Consider the following 20,968-nt stretch of genomic DNA (forward strand, 5'->3'; position numbering starts at 1 on the left):
GCTGCTTTGTAGATTTCCAAGATATGGACATCTTTAAGGAATGACACTGAGGTAGAAATTGACCTTATGGAGTGTGTACGCACTCTGGATGGAGACAGTAGGTTCTGCCCTTGAAAACAGCGATTAATGCAACCAGACACCCATTTGGATAGTCTCTGAGCCGATACTGAGGAGGATTTGGATCTTTCTGTGAGCAAAAGGAAGAGTTTAGGGGACTTCCTGAAGCCCTTAGTTTTGTCCAAGGAGAATGCTAGTGCTCTTCCAACATCTAGCATATGCAGAATCGCCTCCCTAATGTCCCAATGTGGTTTTGGGGAAAAAAACCAGGAAGATTGATCTGTTGATTCATATGGAAAGCGGAGGCAACTTTAGGGAGAAACTCGGGCTGCGACCTCAGAATTACTTTTTCTTTAAAAAAAGACTGTGCATGGTGGGTGTGCCATCAGGGCTGCTATTTCTCCTAAGCAGCTAGCTGTGGTGATGGCAATTAGAAATGCTGTCCTCATGGACAGGTGTGAGAGAGCAAGTTGCCATGGCCTCAAAGGGAGGTCTAGTCAAAGCCCTGAGAACTAGGTTAAGATCCCAGGCTGGAGTGGGTGGTCTCAGATGCGGGAAGAGATTCCCAGTGCCCTTCAGGAATCTACAAGTCAGCAGGTGACTGAACAGCAAGTATCTGTCCACCTGGCAGTGGAAAGCCGGTTTTGCCACGAGATGTACCTTAAGGAAACTCAGTGAGAATTTTGACCGCTTGAGATCTAAAATGTAGTGTAAAATCAAGGAAGGAAAGATGTTGTTGTTCTAAGCACATAGACCCAACCTCAAACTTGGAATCATTTTCATTTTGTAGGTAAGTATGTCAAGTGCGCAACTGTCGGCTGTGTAGCAGCACATCTTTCACCTCGTCAGAACATTCTATCTCTAAGCCTCGAAGCCAAGCCTGGAGGTGGAGGACTCACAGGGTTGGGGTGAAAGATAAGCCCAGTGTTTTTAGAGAGCAGGTGAGAAATGGGCCGAAGAGGAACCGGAGGACATCTGTGTCGGGTAAGGGAACCAGACTTGTCTTGGCCAAAAGGGGGCAATCAGAATAACGCTCGCTTTGTCTCACTGAATTTTCAACAGGACCTTGGATAGAAGAGGGAACTGGGGAAAAGCATACAAGGGGTCCCCATTCCATGGGAGGATGAAAGCATCTCTCAGTGAATGTTTTCCCAGGCTGGCCCTGGAACAGTAACAAGGATATCTCTAGTCCCGACAAGTAAGAGATCCATAGCTGAGGTTCCCCAAAGGGCAAAGCACTCTGAGTTCAGTTCCCATTCATGGCTGCAAAAAATTCTGACTGAGACTGGCAACTGTCATGTTCTGTATCCCTGTTAGACAGACAGATGAGATGAGCACATTGTGACGGATGCATCAATTCCAAAGCTTGAGTATTACTGTGCAGAGGGAGGCAGATATGGCACCCACCTGGCAATTTATGTAAGACACACAGGTTATATTGTCCATCATGACCTTCATGTGGGTGTTCTTAATAAAAGGCAGAAAATGTGCACAGGCATTACTGACAGCCCTTAGCTCTGCTATGGCCAGAATGAAAACCAGACTATGGGACTATTCCTTTACTACCTAAGCCTTTAAACTCAAGTTTAAGGGCACCCTTTTCAGCAGCTCCTAGTGGGCCTTATAGTCATCCTGGGGAGGCAACTTGCCTGTCCCTGACACAGCCTCATCTGGGGAGGAGACTTCTTGGAGGCCACTAAGTAGGTACATCTCAAATGGAGCCCTGGGATCGGGATAAAACCCCCCAAGTTCCAAAAGGGCCACTGAATTGGCAAAGGCCAAGCACTCAATGGCACTCTTGTGCCGGGATCCACAGAAGTGTAGGGATGACTTGAGTAGCAGCCGAGATGACTCCTTGGATGAAAGGAATATGACTCAAACTCCGATTCCAATAAGCCTCCCTCCAGTGATCATGGAGGTGAGGTTCCCACTGGTGCCAGAGATCAGTGCCAAGACAGCAAAGCTTGCATGGGGGCCAGCATGGAGGGCTTCCCTCTGGATAGTGCTACAGGGCCCAGAACCGAACGGCAACTAAGGGCTATATGCTCTCTCCTGTCCACAGATGCCATCAACTCCTGTACTGCCAGCACCATACAGTGCTGGTGCTGCACTGTCCCTCCGGTGCCAACAGTTCGTCTGGTACTGGACTCGATATCTTCATAAAGGTCAGAGTCAACAGTGCCAACTGCAATGCTGAGGCAGAGGAGGGGTTTGATGTAGGTCGCACTCTACCCTGTTCCCCGTGCCCGGCCTCCTTCGGTATCAAGGAATGTCCCCTCTTTCTGTGCTTCTTCCTTGGCACCAGGGATAGTGAACAGCACCAGGACTGCTGCACTGTGGGAGGAGCGCTACTCACCGGCACCGAGGTGCTTGGTGCTGAGTTCAACCAGCTCGACAGAAGGTCTCAGCGCTGCCTCCATTAGTACAAACTTTAACTTGGCCTCATCTTTCTTTGTACAGGGTTAAATTCATAGCAGATCTGATGATCCCCAACATAAGCCTCACCCAAGTACTGTAGGCAACTAGAGTATGGGTCTCTCAGAGGCATAGCCTTGTTCCAGGAGGCACAGGACTTGAAGCAAGGAGACTGACACACACTTCATCACTGGGAACAGACAAAACTCCACTAACAGAGAAAACTAAGACTAAAAACTATTTACAAATACTAACTATATACAACTACGATGAAAAACAAAGACCACTAAGGAAAGCTTGTCAAAACAAACAGAGCAGTTCCAGTGACCATCATGGATAGTAAGAAGGGAACTGAAGGGAGCGCAGGATCGACCGGGCCTTTTATATCACAGCTATGAGTGTGTGGCACCAGAGGGCACCTGAACCACCCCAACAGATACCAATGAGAAAAAAATTTCCAGCAACTGTCCTGGGGGCACACACACATCTACATTGGAATGGATACATTCAAGCACTTGAAGAACAAGGCGGCTCAAAGTGGGCAAAGAAAAAGAGGGCAGGATGTGCCATCTCAAGCCACAGGCAGCTGAGAAGGAACTGGTGGATCTGCCCCTGCCCATATTTGTTCTTCAAATAGTGTCTGTGTGGGTGCTCACTGTCAGGCTGCGTGTGCACCCATGTATTCTTGATCAGAGATTTTTGTCAGCAGTATCCTCAGGTCCAGCTGTGAAGGAAAATGTACATATTTTAGGCACCAGTCTTGACCGCATTCAGTATCACTTTCACAAATAAAATTCATTAAATATTCCTGACGCTAACTTTTAACGTGTTATAAATTCTCAAAAGATAGAACCACAAAAAAGCAACTTCAAGTCCAAACCAAGCGTAAGAACTACTTTGCAGTCTTGGTATTCTTATTTTGTTTTGGAGTGTTACAGTAATTTTGATTTCTGAGAGCACTGCCAGTGGGACTTAAAATTTACACTGGTTAAAAAAATGGCTTTTTGAGACCGCTTGTAAGACGTAACAACAGGCTATACAAAGAATTTAGCATCTCTTTGGTACTGAAAGACATGATTCTACGGAAAATAACCTTTGGGTGCTGGCAGTTTTGAATATATCTGAAGGTGTGTCAACAGCATTTGTATTTTAAGAAAAGGACTACTTTAGTCTACTTCTAGCGCCTTCAAAAGATTTTTTTTTTTTAACTAATACACAAACTTTTGAGATTTACACATTTCTGGCAGCATCACAGTAGCACCAAGTCATGACTTTAGAAGATTTTTGCAAAGAAAAAGCCAAATTTATTTTATAGTAGCAATAGTTTCTTTTTTTTATTTTTAATATACTTTAGGAAACAATATACAAAGCTGAGCTTTTCCACGATTTTCGAACAGTGGTTGCTCCAATTACACAAGTTCAGCGTTTTGTGATGGCTAAGAACAGCAGTCAGCACCAGACTTGAACAGTTAGCTACAACACAAACATCCTTTGAAATGAAATGTCATAATAGCAAGACAGGTAAACCAGGAGTTAACATATGACAACTGTTGGGGAGGTGTCTTAATCATCCTTGTTGAATTTTATATTTAATTAAATATTTTATACACAATTTATTGTTTACAATTTTTAAACACAACCTCCCTTGAGAAATTATTTCAATTAAGTACAAAAATGTTCAACAAGAATAGTTCTGATAAAGAATCCCCAAATAGACCAAATTCTAATATGCGCTGACCAAAGGAAATGAAAACCAGTGTTTCATTGTTTTAACATGTTTATTACAACAGATACAATTCACATCTGACTAGCTTTTTCCTCTTTCCCCTCCCACAACCATGTTAACATGTTCATTGGGCTATTTCCTTATATTTGAGCAAGTAATGTACTTTCAACACACATGCCCAGCAGTACTATAAGACCAGTCTTACAGGGTGCAAATGGAAATACGTTTCAATAATTTATACAAACAGTGGGTTATGCTCAATCACTGCAATTTTAAGCTACTGTACACAGGAATGAAAAGATTATAGAAAAAGTGCCATAGCAACAGTGCCTTAAGAAATGAGAAAATTAGAAGCATTAAAAAACTGATAAATCAGATTTAGGATTTCAAGGGGAAATGGAACACAGAAAATGAAAAATGTTTCTCTTTAAAACAGAAATGGAGAAGCACTGCTCTTGATTCGGTGCAAGTGTGGAAACAGTTGTTTCATGACACTTTGTACATTACCCAAACTGTTCCAAATTGTTGCAGCCTTACATACAGATCGCCTGGCGCTCGCATTAAATTTTAAGAAATGCAAGATTTCTGAATGATAAATTAACTAAAAAAGAAAGCTAATTTTGCAGACAGGTTTACATGTAAAAGGCTAGGTATTTAGCCACCTCAGCATTGATTAGTTTTGGATGTCTAAGCTCTGATACACATGGCTTCCCATGGCTTCACTCTACAAAACATATTTACAACGTGAAGAATACATCTACAAGAAATCTACATTTCAAGGGTTTTACAAATCATCCTTGTATTCTTTCCCCTTGAATTGACTCCCTCCTGTCCCCGTCCCCTTCCCCTTGTCATTTCTTTTGCCCAGCTCAATGGTCCGAAGTCTACTCAAATGCAGCTCAAAAATGTTAAGACTGGGCAACCAGTTTTACAGTTCCTGTACTCAAAACTATGTGCAATTATTCACAACTTTTCACACCATGAAGGAATTCTGATTCTTTAGCTTTTCAAGTTCTTTAATTTGTTGCCTCAAAAATAGTATCCTGCAAGACAAAATAGAGTCAGATTAGTATAAGAACTTCCATTATATTCTTAGACTAATATTCATATTCAATATAAGTCACAAACATTTCAGTTAAAACCATGCCTAAATGACACCTTAGTCAAACTAGATATTCATTTCACATTACTTTAACTCTGCTAGACAGAGATCCTCCTTGGTAAAGTATAGCTACTACAGAATGTAACTGCATAAATCTCAAGTATTTAGATTAAATTTTTGTTTTTTAATAAAGGATAAAATGCTGGATCTAAATACAATTAACATACCTTGACACTTAACCTTAATATACGTAAGTTAAATTAAGGTCCAAGGGAAGACAATATTCAGTACTTGAATGCTACAGAGAAAGGCATTATGCCTGTATATGGCAGAGTACTATCCTGGGTGCTAGGCTACAATTATACTATGCCCTTTAATAAGGCATATCCAGATACCTCCCTCTCAGGCAGCCCCCCTGCCAATGCACTGGGTGAGGGGCATTGCAACACACCCATCTAAACACGCCCTCTCTCGGACAGCGTACTGCCAAAAGCACTGGCCAGACTCTTCCTACCCTACTCTTCACCCACAAGCTGGGAGAGTGGAGGAGCTACTCATATGCTCTCATTCTTTAGTACAGCTGTAATGGCCAGACATAATCTGGCCAAGGGTATTTTGTTAAATTTATAGTATATTTACGGCTTTATGCATCATGCAACCTATTCTAGCAGTTCTAACCTCATACACTTTCTTAGAGTCATTGCATGGTAGAACAGAACATTTTTAAAGGTATTTAGTGTTCTACTGTCTGGCAAAATACCAGTTTAAAAACAATGGAATCCTTATGGGCACCAACACAAGAAAGCTCTCATAACAGTTTAATTTTTAGGGTTAACAATTTTGTTGGCATCCCCATTATAGAACTGCATTTTCCCCTACTGAACTTACATAAATAGTAACTCAAGTTACATGAACCTTCCGGTTTAGACACTACTTTTTCAGAACTAATGCATATTGTGTAACTTGGTGCTGAAGTGCAATGGGACTGAATGAATTACGCAGGTACAAAGATCATCATGAAATCTTGTTATACACAAATATTCCATGATCAGCAGTCATTTTAACAGATACCGAGAAAGCATGCTATTTCAGCAGAATTTTGGTAAAACATTTTTTGAAATTTATCCAATTAAGGGCAATTAAGACAACTGCCCTTTGAACCTTAATATCTTATAATGCAGGTAAAAAATAACCAGAGATGCAGTTTAAACCATAACGGATGTGCTTGTGAAATGTTTATTGGCTGAGAGCGTGCCACTTCACAACTTCCAAAATGGAAAGGTGTCTTGAAGCTCCAAAAAACGTACGAGACAAACTCTTGTTCTGCCTAGTGATGAAGCACAGATTTGTTTTTCAAAACCAGTAATTTACATATTTTGTTTTTCTTCGGTATCTGAGGCTAAAACTCCAAATACCCAGAGATTATGGAATGCATATACATTAGATATATCAGTTTGAAAGATCCCAGACTTTCACAAAGCTTCCTTTGCTGGACTTGCCATCTGTGCCATCTCTTCCATTCCTTTGTGATGACCATAAAGGCAAGCTAGCATTATAAAAGTTTCCTAGGAACATGTACTGTCAATACAGCAAGGTGCCACTTACAGCTATAGATGTACATGGAATCCTAAAGTGTTCAGGGTTTATTCTAAATTTTGCATTTGATTTTAATTTAATTTGAGTAATTTCTTTAAATCTTCTTACTGTTACCTTATGAAGGGGTTAAACACTCCTCCAGAGATGGGCTAGAAATTATCCCTGTAGGTTTTATTCCATTGATGAGAAGCCAAATTGTTTGTCCAAACAATCATTTACAATAAGAAAAATTAAAGAAATTACTCCAGTTAAATTAAAATCAAATGCAAAATAATTTAGAAAAAACTGTCCATCATGAAAATCTTAAACTACCTATTCTGTACGCAAGTATCACTTCCTGCACCACTGAAATGCAGCCATTTCTGATGTAGAACACAGCAGCTGTTTAACAAATACACAGCATCACTACAGCTGTTTAGAAGAGGAAATGAAAACAATACATCCAAGTGAAACTGCAGGGAGAATTTTAGTAATCAGAATTAAAATGGAAGTTAAACAGGAAACCAGGACTAACATCCTTGATCATAAAAAGTGTCATCTGGTCTAATATTGACCTACAGTTTTGTATCTTGTCCTGACAGTATTTTTAATATCTCAGTATCCTCAGCACTATGCAAGGGCAATCAGCCAGTAATTACTCAAAAGGTGAGAATGTCACATACTAAATCACCAGTATTTACTGAAGAATTTTGAAATCTTCTTGGAAGTCTCATCTAAATATTGACAAGAACCAATTTATTTAGCTTATGAGATCAAAGAGCAGCCCAACTTGCTGTGCCTCAAGACCTAATAAATACTTCAAGCGTATAAATCATATCAAGTAGAACTATATAAACTGTACCAAATTTACAGATGTGATTTATGCATACTAGATATTTTAGTAGAAGCATCTAAATTTGTGTAAGCTGATCAGATTTACCTAGCGTGCTAATGCATGTGGAACACAATTTCTTTTCTATCCATGGAATAAAAAGATGTACAGACATTGCACAGCTGATCTGTTCATTGGAGATTGTCAAGAGGCACCTGTACGGGAAATGTGTAAAATGTATATCAGGGAAAAACCTATTACCTACCTTTTCGTAACCGTTGTTCTTCGAGATGTGATGCTCGTGTCCATTCCATTCTAGGTGTGTGCACGCCCACATGCACGGTTGGAGATTTTTGCCTTAGCGGTATCCATAGGGCTGGCTGTGGAGCCCCCTAGAGTGCTGCGCTTATGTGTTGGTATATCAGGTGCCACCGGCCCTACGCCATCGCAGTTCCTTCTTGCCAACAACTCCGACAGAGGAGCAGAAGGGCGAGTAATGGAATGGACATGAGCAAAACATCTCAAAGAACGACGGTCACGAAATAGTACATAATCATTTTTTCTTTGAGTGCTTGCTCATGTCAATTCCATTCTAGGTGACTCACAAGCAGTGTCTATAGAGTTCGGCTCGGAGTTCAGTCTTGCAGCTTTCTGCACTGCTCTGCCAAAGCCAGCGTGGTCTAAGCTTGCTGGGTAAGTGCATAATGAGACACGAATGTGTGGACAGATGACCAGGTAGCGGCCCTACAGATCTCTTGGATTGGAACCTATGCCAGGAAGGCCACTGATGACGCTTGTGCCTTAGCCAAGTGTGCCCTCACGATTGCTAGCGGAGGCAATGATCCAGGCCGTGATCCAGGATGAAATTCTCTGAGAAACCATCAGGCAAGCTTTCATTCCGTTTGCCACCAGAACAAACAGCTGTGCTGACTTATGGAATGGCTTTTGTCAATCTATGTAGAAGGCCAGCGCCCTCCTGACATCCAGTGTGTAACCTGCACTCTTTATCTGACATGAGACTTTGGAAAGAAGATGGGTAAGTATACGTTCCGGCCAATATGGAACTGGAAAACGACCTTGGGCAGAAACGCTGGGTATGGTCGCAACTGGACCTTATCCTTGCAGAAGACCATATAAAGCGGTTCTAAAGTAAGTGCCCTGATCTCTGACACCCTGCAGGCCGACGTTATCACAACCAGGAACGAAACCTTCCAGGAGAGAGCAGGAAGCCAGAGGCTCAAAGGGAGGTTCCATGAGTCTCGACAGCATGAGATTCAGATCCCGGGGAGGGACAGGATCCCAGGCACACAGGTAGAGATGCTCCAGACCTTTCAAAAACTGTGTTGTCATGTCATGAGAGAAGATCGACCTAACTTGGAATGGAGGATGGAAAGCCAAGATAGTGGCCAGGTGTAACCTTGATTGATGATGGACAAACCTTGGAGTTTGAGGTGCAGCAGATAATCCAGGATCTCCTGCAGCAGTTTCTGCTCAGCCCGGATAGGCCGTTCCAAGGCACAGCACATGAACCTTTTCCATTTGGCCAGGTAAGTTGCTCTGGTGGAGGGTTTCCTGCTACCCAGCAAGAACTGCTGAACATGGGCTGAGCATGCATGTTCATCCATGCTTAGCCATACAATAGCCAAGCTGTCAAGTGCTGCACTGCCAGGTTCAGGTGCAAAAGGCTGCTGTGGTTCTGGGAGAGCAGATCTGGTCAGAGGGGCAGCTGCAGCAGGTTGGCTACTGAAAGGCTCAGCAACACGCCAAACTAGTGCTGGCAAGGCCATGTAGGGGCTATTAGGATAATTCTTGCCCTGTCTTGTTTGATCTTCACAAGGACCCTGTGAATCAACAGCACTAGTGGGAAGGTATACATCAGCACCCCGACCATAGAATGAGAAAGGCGTCTGACAGGGAGCCACTGTTCATCCCCCACTGGATCAAACCGAACATGTGACATTTTCAGTTCTGTCTGGATGCAAAGAGGTCCACATGGGGAGTCCCCCACCTATGGAAGATTATGCTGACCACCTCCGGATGGAGCGACCACTTGTGGCTAGACGAGAAAGGCCTGCTGAGGTGATCCGCCAGGACATTCCTGGTTTCAGGCAGGTGCGCAGCTCTCAGATGAATGGCACTTCGCACACAAAAACCCTGAAGGCGGAGATCTTGACAAAGTGCCGAAGATCTGGCACCGCTCTGCCTGTTGATGCAATACATCTCAGCTGTATTGTCCATCAGGATCCGTACCACCTTGCCGTTCAGTGGGGCAAGAAAGCCTGCAGGCCAGGCGAATTGCTGAGCTCCCTGACATTGATGTGGAGGGTCTGATCGTCCCACAATCAGCGACCCTGGGTGCTTAGCTCGCCCAAGTTGGCTCCCCAGCCCAGGTCCAAATCATTGAAGACCAGAGTCAGTGATGGGGATATGAAGGGAACTCCCCCCCAACACTGACCCGGGGTCCAACCATCAATCCAGGGACAACCTAATGTGATCAAGCACCCTGACCACCTAGTCTAGGACGTGCCTGTTGGGGATGTAGACCAACGCCAGTCACACTTGCAGAGGCTGGAGATGGAGCCGAGGGTGGCTGACCACGTATGTACACGCAGCCACGTGGCCCAACAACCACAGGCAGGTGTGAGCCATGGTGAGCAGGTGACTCTTTACATAGTTGATCAGGTTTGACATGGCCTGAAAATGCACTTCCGGAAGGAAGGCTCTGGCTCACATGGAGTCGACAATCACACCAATGAACTCTATTCGCTGGACTGGCGTTAATAAATGAGAAAAAAACTACCTTAACAGACTCAGGTTGCGACAGGTGGAACACACCAGACTGAGGCTCCTTCGCACTTGCTCCCGAGACCTGCGCTTCATGAGCCAGTCATCAAGATATGGAAGTTTTGGACCCCTCGATGTCTCACGAAAGCAGCCACTGGCGCCATACATTTTGTGAACACCCTCAGGGCTAATGAGATGCCAAAGTGCAGCACAGTGAGTTGAAAATGGCATCCGCCCACTATGAACCAGAGGAAACAACTGTGACCTTGGAATATGAAAATAAGTGTCCAAGTCGAGGGATCCAGGGAGGGGATGATGTAGGTCAGGGAGACTATGCAAAACTTCAACTTTCTGAGAGACCTGTTGAGGTGACGCAGGTCCAGAATGGGTCTCCTTTTTGCTTTCTGGATGAAGTAGCAGCAGGAATAAAATCCTTTTCCCTTCATGTCCCAAGGGACCTCCCCCAGGTGCAGGAGATTCTTGACCTCTTGGACAAGGAGTTGCTCATCAGAAGGGTCCATGAAGAGGGGCGGGGAAGGTGAAAGGGAGGAGTGGCCAATAATTCCAGGATAGAGACCCAAGATAGTATGTACAGCACCCACTAGTCCAAGGTGACCCGCAACCAGGCCAAACTGCAGGGATAAAGATGGTTGAGGAAAGAACAAGATGGATCCAGTGACCAACACAGTGGCCTTATTGGAGTGTGTGGTCATGCCAGTGATGACAATGCTCCTTTCACACCGCTCATCATCCATCATCTCGGAGCAACAGCTGGTAGCACCGGGCTCAGTGCATGGGACCTGCTCGGAATTCCCAGGAATTGACTGGGGTGTGGTTCTTGAGCACACCTTTAAAATGAGCGCTTCTGGCCCCTGGGATGCTTTGCTGGGCTGGGCTGCATCGGTCAGGAGGAGGAGGAGCAAGGGCAGCAATGACTAAAACTTGTGTCTCTATCCCTTCTTGTTGAAGACCCCTGCCAAGGCTTTGGCGGAGCGGGTGGCTGGAACTGCTTCCATGCAGACTGCAGTGTATGCATGCCCAGCAAGCAAAGTGTGGCCTGGGTTGTCCTTTAACCCATTCAGCCTTGCATCAGTCTGCTCCAAAAAGAGACCGTTCTCATCAAATAGGAAATCCTGGACAGAGGTCTGCATCACTTGGGACAGGCTGGAAGTCTGAAGCCAAGAGCTGCACCTCATGACCACCCTCAACGCAACCACCCCAGCTGCCGAGTCTGTCGTCCCCTATGCCATCAGGAGAAAGCACCTAGCTGCTGCAGTGCCCTCATCTACCAGGGTGCCAAATTCCTGGGCCAAACCCTGAGGGACGGACTGCTTGAAGTTACTTTGTACTTGCCCAAGAGGGCCTGATGGTTCGCTATCTGGAATTGCAGGCTGGCTGTTGAAAAAATTTTTCTCCCCAAAAGGTCCAGTCTTTTGGCCTCTATTTTTGGGAGTTGAACAGGTGTGCCTCTGTTTGTCCTTTTTGGCAACCAGTGAGCCTGGAGATGGGTTGGTATAAAGGTACTTGTACCCTCTGGCTGGGATGAAGTACTTCTTTTCAGCCCTTTTGGAGATAGGAGGGATGGACGATAAGGTTTGCCAGAAGGCCTTGTCAATTTTCAGGATCCCGTCATGCACTGGTAGTGCAACATGTGCCGGGACATACGCTAAAAGGACACTGAACCAAGTGTCCACCTGCTCAGCCATCTCCTCCACCTCCAGGCCCAAGTTCTCGGCCACCTGTCAAAACACGGCCTAGAAATGGCGGTGTTCTTTAAAATCATCCAGTGGGCTGGCTCTCAAGGGTCCCACAACTGCCTCCTCTGGGAATGAGGACAACAACTGTACTGCTGGGGGAGGCTCTGGGACATCATCCCCTGTGCCCCTGTGGGGAAGGGTTTTTTTTTTTTTTTTTTTTGGAAGTGGGCGCTGTCTCCTCTATCCCAACCTCCTAGCAGCTCTCATGCACGGAGCCTGGTGCCGCCAGCTGTTGCTCTGAGATGGCAGCAGATGAGCAGTGCAAAGGTGGCATTGTCATCACCGACATGACCCACGCACTCCAATAAAGCCACTGTGCTGGCCAATGGCCGCGCTGCCAAGGCGGCGCCATATAAGTCAACACGACCTCAGGTGCCCAATTGTGCCGGTGGGGTCTTGGCAAGGGGTTGACCTTCCCTTCCATGTCAAAGGAATCCCCTTCCGGTGACCATGGTGAAGCCATCGACGCCCAAATTTGTCTGCAGACCATTGCTGCTGGAGTCCAGTGTTTGGAGTGGGATGATCGGTGCCGGAGCAAGAGGGACCGAGGAGTGATCCCACAGGGCAGGCAACCAAGATCTGCACTGAGAGGATGACTGGCGGGAGGGCAAATGGTACTGGTACTACGGAGATCAGCACCTTCCCCAAGGCAATCCGTGTTGAGATGGAGACCGCGACAGTGATGCCGGTAACCAAGGATGAGCCACAGAGGATCTGGGCTGCAATGCCAGAGATCTGCGACACACAGATGGAGAGCGCTGCCTTGTCTCGGGAGATCGGCAGTGCTCTACTGCCCGAAGGGTCTTAGCGTCTGGCTTGTCCTCACAGGGAGCCTTTGCTGATTCCTGCGGCATGCACGGTGCTGGTGGCAGCCTCTGTTCTCTCAGTGCTAGGAGAGCTTGGGAAATAGTCAATACCATCAGAAGTTTAGGTCTCCTACGGCTCCTGGGAGTCGGTGGTGGATCCTTTAAGGGTCTAAAGGCCACGACTGGGAAGGCACATCCACTTGGCTCCAGAGTGGCACGATGGCCTGAACTCCGTCCTTTGTCCAATGCCCCGTGGTCTTTCTTGCCCGGTGCCAGGGAGCTGTTTTCTTTCTGGGCACTGATACCGGGGGTGCAAGGCCAAGGTACTAGGTGAGTCTTGGCGGGATGGCTCAGAAGTTGGACGAAGGGCAGCCTCCATGAGGAGAGCCCACAAATTAATATCCTGCTCTTTCTGAGTCCTGGGTCAAAAATTTACACAAATATGATACTTGTCCTTTGCATGTGATTCCCTCTAACACTTGAGGCTTCTGCTGTGGGGTTCACTTACAGGCATAGGCCTGTTACAGTCCGCGCAGGGCTTAAACCCCGGAGAACTGGGCATGCGCCACCTGAGGCAGCCCTGCTGGGACTCTGACTTCTAACTACTCTTAACAACTACAAGGCCCTAAGGCTCGAAGTCACAAGAGACAAACTTGCTAGCCCTTGCTATGCAAGGAAAGGTACTCCGACTAACCAACATGGGCAGTAAGAAGTAACTGAGCGTGCATAGGGCCGACAGAGCCTAATATACAGATGCATGAGTGCGGCACTCAAAGGGGTACCATAGTCGGCCCTATGGATACCGCTAAGGCAAAAATCTCCCAATGACTGTGCCCATGGGTGTGCGCACACCTAGAACAGAATCAACATGCGCAAGCACTCAAAGATATAGCTTTTATACTTGAAAAAGACAAATATGCTAAAACTTAAGTTGTCAGTAAATCAAGCTCATCCAAAATAGGACACCAGAATGAGCAATTTAGAAATAATCTGAAGATAAATGGCCAAACAAATTCTCACCTTTGCTCACGCAATGTTGCTTGAATTTCACATACTCGAACTAAAGATCTTAAATTTTTTAATTCAGTACAAATTTCTGACATATGAACACTTCCCATATTATGGGCTTCCTCACGTAATCTTGATGCCTACAGGAGTTAAATAAAAAAAATTAATTCAAAGTTAGCGCTGCGATTTTGGATCACTCACTAGAAGCAAATGCACATAATTCAAGGAAATTGGACTCTTGATTAAAAAGGAATTATAGGGTTTATACAGCAAGGCACATTCAAATTTAAACATGAAAACTAAATCATAAGAAAACGTTAAATTCTATTCTGCAATCTTAATATAAAAACCTAATATGGATCATTTTTGTGCCAGACAAACTTGATCACTGTAGAATTAAATTACAAATGTAATGGACAAAGGGAATGTAAAGGATGTAACGTATCTAATTTGATATAGCATCCTAGATAGTCTTTGAACAGCTTTTCTTTCTAAATAAATTTTAAACCAGCCTGGAAATGACATTGTCACATGAAACGAAAGTCAGCTGAAATGGTAATGACAAAATAGTGACAAATGGAATATCTTATCACCTAGAGTTCAATCTATTTAATTTCAATTTCTTTATTACTGATACTGAAGCGATAAACAGCATATCATTTATGCTTAGACAGTATTACACTGGGAGATTTCATGAACATCAGTGAAGTAGAAATGGCTCTAGATACACTAGAAATATGGAATGTCCAAACTGAAAAAATTATCTGAAACAAAGATGTGATAGAAGAGAGTTATTTTAAAAGTAGCAGCACTGAATGAGCTGTTGGGCAAAACATGACAACCAGTGTATATCTGAATTTGCATATGCATTATGGTCAGACAGAAAAAGTACAATCGTAGACAACACATGAGATGAAGGAGACAAGAACTTTTCCAATTGGAGATACACTACTATAGTTTCTGAGACCTTGATACCAGAAAAATGTGGACTAACTGAAGGACTCATAGAAAAGAAAAGGGAGTTGGAAGGAATATCAACTGTGGAAGGTTAAAATAAAGCATGTATCAGTTGATCAAATAAGATTGGAGACAATGCCCGGTAAATATTACAAGGAGGTAATCATCAGGAAGGGAAAGGTCTGTTCGTTTTTTAAATGGTAACAAAATGCACACAGCTTGAGGTAACCCAACAGCTATAACTCTGTCCTGTAGTGACACCATAAAATAATTTAAGATTAAGGCATATTAGTGTTCGTAGCCCCAGATTAGATTAAACTGATTTTTAAACTTCCCCACCCCCGAATCTTCTTCTCATGGTGTAACTACAGGGCAGGACACCCAAATAACCTTAACCTTAACTGTGTATTTCCATTTCTTAGTATGTTTGATTTCTTTTAAGAATAAAAAATTCAGATTTTTTTTTGCTGGATTCACAATGCTTAATTTTGGGATAATTATTTTTTAAACCTTAAGATACTGATACACCCAACCATAACTCCAATTTAACAACGTGGATAGGCATATTTTTTATATATATAGATATAGATATAGATATAGAAGTAATGCAAATAAATAGATTGACAGTAGCCCGAAACAGCACAAGCACTCTATTGTCTCACAGCTATACCTGAACTGTTATGAGAGCAATGAAGTGGTAGAAAGGGGAAAAACCATGAGGATAGCAGAAATTTAGATGCAAGTTTTTATGTTTGAAAGTTGAGTTTCCACATATGGCATCCCAATGGTCGAAATGTGCAAGTTTATCAAGGTTTCTCCTATAGCCTGGTTTTGCTCTATTACAACTGCATTATCAATGCAGCCATGTGCAGAAACAATTTTGAAACATTTTCAAAGCTCACAACTATGACTATGAACAAAGTACAGGAGAGCTAGGTACGTGGAGGACAGCAAGCCGCACTCCACAGTTCCGGCAACCGACACGGCGGTAAGAAGGAACTGAGGAGCGGGCGGGCCGGCAGGGGTATATATCTAGTGCCATAGTGGCGCCACTCTAGGGGGCGACCTGCCGGCCCACTGGAGTTGCTAGGGTAAAAAGTTTCCGGCAAACGTGCACGCGCGGCGCGTACATCTACCTGGAATGGATATGAGCAATCACTCGAAGAAGAAGTTGAGTTTCCACATATGGCATCCCAATGGTCAAAATGTGCAAGTTTATCAAGGTTTCTCCTATAGCCTGGTTTTGCTCTATTACAACTGCATTATCAATGCAGCCATGTGCAGAAACAATTTTGAAACATTTTCAAAGCTCAAATATAAACTTAATAGTCCTACCAAATAAAAATGAATTTTGATGTTACCCAGGGCTTGAAAAGTCACTAGCTTTCATAACAACCACAACTGTACCTGTTCCACAGGACCTTTTTATCTGAACAGCTAAATCACTGCATGATAGTAATTTTGCTAACAGACACATTCAAAGTAATAAAATGCTATGGTGTTAAGAGAGACTTCTTAGTACCTTCACAGGAAGGTCTACATTTTCAACATAATCTAAATGTGTACCCACCTGCTTTTCTGCATGATCTGCAGGCCAGCCTTGAACATGTTTTATAAGATTTTCATTGAAATGTGCTGCTAGTGTAGGTGTTAATGAACATGTAGGCCGAACAGATGCATTCTGTGGTGTAGTTGCTGAATTTGATGCACTAGTGCTAGAGGTATGATTTGGAGCTGGTGATGGACTTCTCTGACTACTGGAAGAAGGAAACAAAGATTAAAAAGCACAAGCTTTCAAAATGTTTATAAATCTGGCAAATGAGTTAAATTTCTACAAACTTCACAGCATCCAGCCACATCCTGCATTATAAGATAATCAAAACTGATACTCTAACCACTTGTGATCAATAAGTCCTATGGCACTTTTCACAAGAGTATGGTCTTTGTGCCCTTGTTATGTTCTGATAATTACATTTTTCTTACATTTCTACTGGCACATTATTCTTTTCTTCTTGTCCTAAACTATTTCATTGTTAGTTGTTTTAGACATCCGTGTGCCACCCTAGATGTGGCTGCATTTCAGGGGTGAATGGAGTGTGTATATGCACACTTTTTACCTATATATTGTGACAGACCCAAACCAGTGGGGTACAGGAGTCTGGTAGAGGGCAAATATACTGGTCAAAGGATGAGTAGTTTTCTGTTCCCTGAGTGAACAGAGCAGGGGCTGCACTAGAGTAATCAGGAATCTGCTAGAACCAATTAAGGCAGACAGGCTGATCAGAACACCTGCAGCCAATCAAGGCAGGCTAATCAAGGCTCCTGGATTTAAAAAGGAGCTCACTCCAGTCAGGCCAGAGGGAGCCAGAGGAGAGGAAGTGCGTGTGAGGAGCTGGGAGCAAGAGGCATGAGGAGCTGAGAGTGAGAGGGTGTGCTGCTGGAGGACTAAGGAGTACAAGCATTATGAGACACCAGGAGGAAGGTCCTGTGGTGAGGATAAAGAAGGTGTTTGGAACAGGCCATGGGGAAGTAGCCCAGGGAGTTGTAGCTCTCATGCAGCTGTTGCAGGAGGCACTATAGACAGCTGCAATCCACAGGGCCCTGGGCTGGAACCCCGAGTAGAAGGCGGGCCCAGGTTCCCCCCAAATCTCCCAACTCCTGATCAGACACAGGAGGAGTTGACTCAGACTGTAGGGAAGATCATTGAGGTAGCAAATCTGCCAATAAGCGCAGGACCCACCAAGGTAGAGGAGGAACTTTGTCACAATAGGTTAATAAAGAGCTTCAAAACAATCCAAGATGTAATGTAAGACATGATCATTCAACAAAACGTGGGAGTCCTGATGAACATGGTCACCATTAGGTACTCAGTCACCTTTGTTTATTGCTCTGAGACCAAGATTCAACATATGGCTGCCCAGTGAGCTATCAAGAGACCCTGAGCAAAGCTAAATCACTCCTTGAGGCCAGAAACTCCAACATAAGGACACTGGGGATGAATAAGAAGTTCCACAAACCTTAGAACCCAGGTAAGCACTTCTGATCAAGAAATTCTCTTCTTTTTTGTAGGACACCATGAATACTTATGGTACTTTAGAAAAGAGGCTGCATCTACTATCTTGGAAAGACTGATATTAGCTTTCAGCGTCCTAGTATAGTTGACACTCCTCTATTCCTTTTAGTAGGGGAAAAATTAGCATGGGTAAATAGTTTTTACTTTGTGTAATGAACCATCCACTCCCAGTCTTTATTCAAGCCTAATTTAATGGTGTCCAGTTTGCAAATTAATTCCAGTTCTGCAGTTTCTTGTTGGAGTCTGTTTTTGAAGTTTTTTGGTTGTAGAATTGCGACTTTTAGGTCTGTAATTGAGTGACCAGGGAGGCTGATATGTTCTCCGACTGGTTTTTGAATGTTATAATTCTTGATGTCTGATTTGGGTCTATTTATTCTTTTGCGCATAATCAGTCAGAGAACACTTCAATCTCCCTGGTCATTCAATTACAGACATTTCCTCATGTTAATTTTTCCCCTACGGTTACTCGCACCTTCTTGTTAACTGTTTGAAATGGGCCATCCTGATTATCACTACAAACATTTTTTTCTCCTGCTGATAATAGTCCACCTTAATTGATTAGTCTTGTTAGAGTTGGTATGGCAACACCCATTTTTTCATGTTCTCTGTGTATATATCTTCCTACTGTATTTTCTACTGCATGCATCCGATGAAGTGGGTTTTAGCCCACGAAAGCTTATGCCCAAATAAATTTGTTAGTCTAAGGTGCCACAAGAACTCCTCGTTATTTTTGCTGACACAAACTAACACAGCTACCACTCTGAAACTTTTCAAAATAATTGCTACTCTCTTACCTCTACTTTTTATAGGCATTGGCTTTCCTAATTATTACGTTTAAAAAATAAATAAATAAGGGTTTTGGCCACCACGGTAAACCAAGTTAGTGTCTCCACCCGCACAACAAACAAAAAAAGGAAAAACTGTCTCAAAATCTGAGGAAAAGGATGTTTTGAAACCCTAATTTAACTCCGTAACTTTCCATACCTAAAGTACCTTAGGAAAATATAAACATGCTATGTAAAATGTATAATTTTTTTTTAGGCCAGAACAGAATTAGAAAATTGCAAAGGTACCATTAAAAGGAAAATCCTAATGCAACCTTAACCAAGGAACCAAAATCAATGCCTCCATAATTAGAAATATCAATTACTCTCAAAGCCTCTCTGGAATCATAGTTTACAGAAAGACTTGCATTAGGTCACATATGCTTGCATAAACGGGAAGCCTACTTGACATTCAGAAAGTATGTTTTATGTTCACTTGTTTTTGCATGGAATTCATTACTGTTTCCTTGAATATATAAATACAAAGTTTAAATTTAAAGCGTTACCAACATTTAAGCTACTATTCTTTACCATATTTTAATCTTGAAATTATTTAGTAAGGTATTATGAGGGAAGCATGTTTAAATATTGATTTTACTTTTTAAATTAATCAAACACTTGAGGAAGGTCATTTTTGGAATAATCTTTTTTCTTCAGTATTCCTGCCATAAAAAGAAATGCATAGATACAGCATAAGTGAAGTGCTTAATTCTGGAAAATGCTTTCTGCGTAGTAAACAGAAATCAAGAATAGAAAAAAGCCTGTTTTGCCTCAGTTTTTTCTAGCAAGTGCAGATCGTTATTGTAGGTTAAATAGAATTCTTCCCATATTTTTCTTTTAAGAATAGTCCACTCCTGCTGTTCTATTACATCAATGTGACTTATTTCCTTCATAGCATCATGACCAATAAAAAACAAATGGCATAAACACCTCTAAAACATTTTTTTTAAGTTTTATAAATCAAAATTAGCCAAAGAATAGCCTAAATGTATCCTAAGATATTTAAACTATTTTAAGATAATTTCTAAGTTTTAATTCTAAAAGAAACAAACTGGTTTAGATGCAGACTATTACAGGAAAATATAATTATGAATCATTCTAAACCCTGAAAAATTAAAATGCAGTTATAACTGATCAATTGTTCTCAGTTTAGATTATAAAGTTCCTAGGTTCCAGTAACTACTTAGGTTTTCACTTTACCTGTCAGGCATCATGGACTCCTAAAGTATTAGGGAAACACAAGGATGCTCAATATTTTTACGTCAAAATCTAACTACTGAACTTTTAGAATGGTTGGATTTGAGAAAGTTCTCTGGCTTACAACTAACCATATTGTTTTAATTTACTGGCAACAGTGGTAGTTAACTCATTGTTTTGCAAGGGCACACAGCGATTCATTAATATTCACAGCAGTATCTGCATAACTGAAAATACTAAAAAAAAAAAAAAAAAAAAGGGTATTTTCGGTATAAGAAGCTATGTAACTATGAACTGAGCAAACATACATGCATACGATATAGTAATGTTAAATTTCAAGTTCCATTAAAAATTCAGTGGGGAAAGAAAGAAAAAGTTCCCAGTTACTATAGTTCCCAGAATATACTGCCTATGCAGAGCCACACTTCGGAGTCATGTGCCCTTGAACATGAGCCACAGAACCATTCAAAGTAGTAAATCTATTCAGGGGTGTACACAAAATCACTGGATGCTGCTCTCTGGGACAGTCTATACACCCATTGCCATCCGTCAGTTCCTCTCTCTCCAACAGTAAATTCCAAAGACAAGCCAAAGCCCAGGGCAAAGATCAAAAGCACTTCAGCTCTGCCCTGCAGCAGAACCTTTGGTAACAGAGGAAGTAAAGGCATACAAGAGTCCTTTACTCTACAGTGTAAAAGAAATATTGCACAGTTCAGGACCCTGTCTGCTCTAGAGAGAAGTCGTTTCTCACAGGTCTGTATCAAAAAGTCCATGTCTAGATGACCCCCATCTGGCAAGAATCAACTTAGGTCACTGAATTTAAGGGACTGCTCTTGTTGGCCTGACCTCATTGAA

The 20,968-nt window shown here is 42.9% G+C and overlaps 1 protein-coding gene across 3 annotated transcripts in view; it reads right to left on the reverse strand.

Annotated features, from left to right (window-relative positions):
- Positions 1-4,064: 4,064 nt before the first annotated feature.
- Positions 4,065-20,968, reverse strand: part of WAC (WW domain containing adaptor with coiled-coil) — a 126,145-nt gene continuing 109,241 nt past the window's right edge. For 2 of the 3 annotated variants that reach the window (XM_050939082.1, XM_050939084.1), the window contains 3 exons: positions 16,590-16,776; positions 14,075-14,202; positions 4,065-5,241 (listed from right to left, as the gene is read on the reverse strand). In XM_050939082.1, the coding sequence (XP_050795039.1) occupies positions 5,172-5,241; positions 14,075-14,202; positions 16,590-16,776 (385 nt within the window). In that variant the 3' untranslated portion in view covers positions 4,065-5,171. The remainder of the gene's footprint in view (positions 5,242-14,074; positions 14,203-16,589; positions 16,777-20,968) is intronic. The other variant, XM_050939083.1, reaches the window with a different exon arrangement.

The sequence above is a fragment of the Gopherus flavomarginatus genome, chromosome 2 (assembly GCF_025201925.1).
Source record: "Gopherus flavomarginatus isolate rGopFla2 chromosome 2, rGopFla2.mat.asm, whole genome shotgun sequence".
NCBI classification, from domain to species: domain Eukaryota; kingdom Metazoa; phylum Chordata; order Testudines; family Testudinidae; genus Gopherus; species Gopherus flavomarginatus.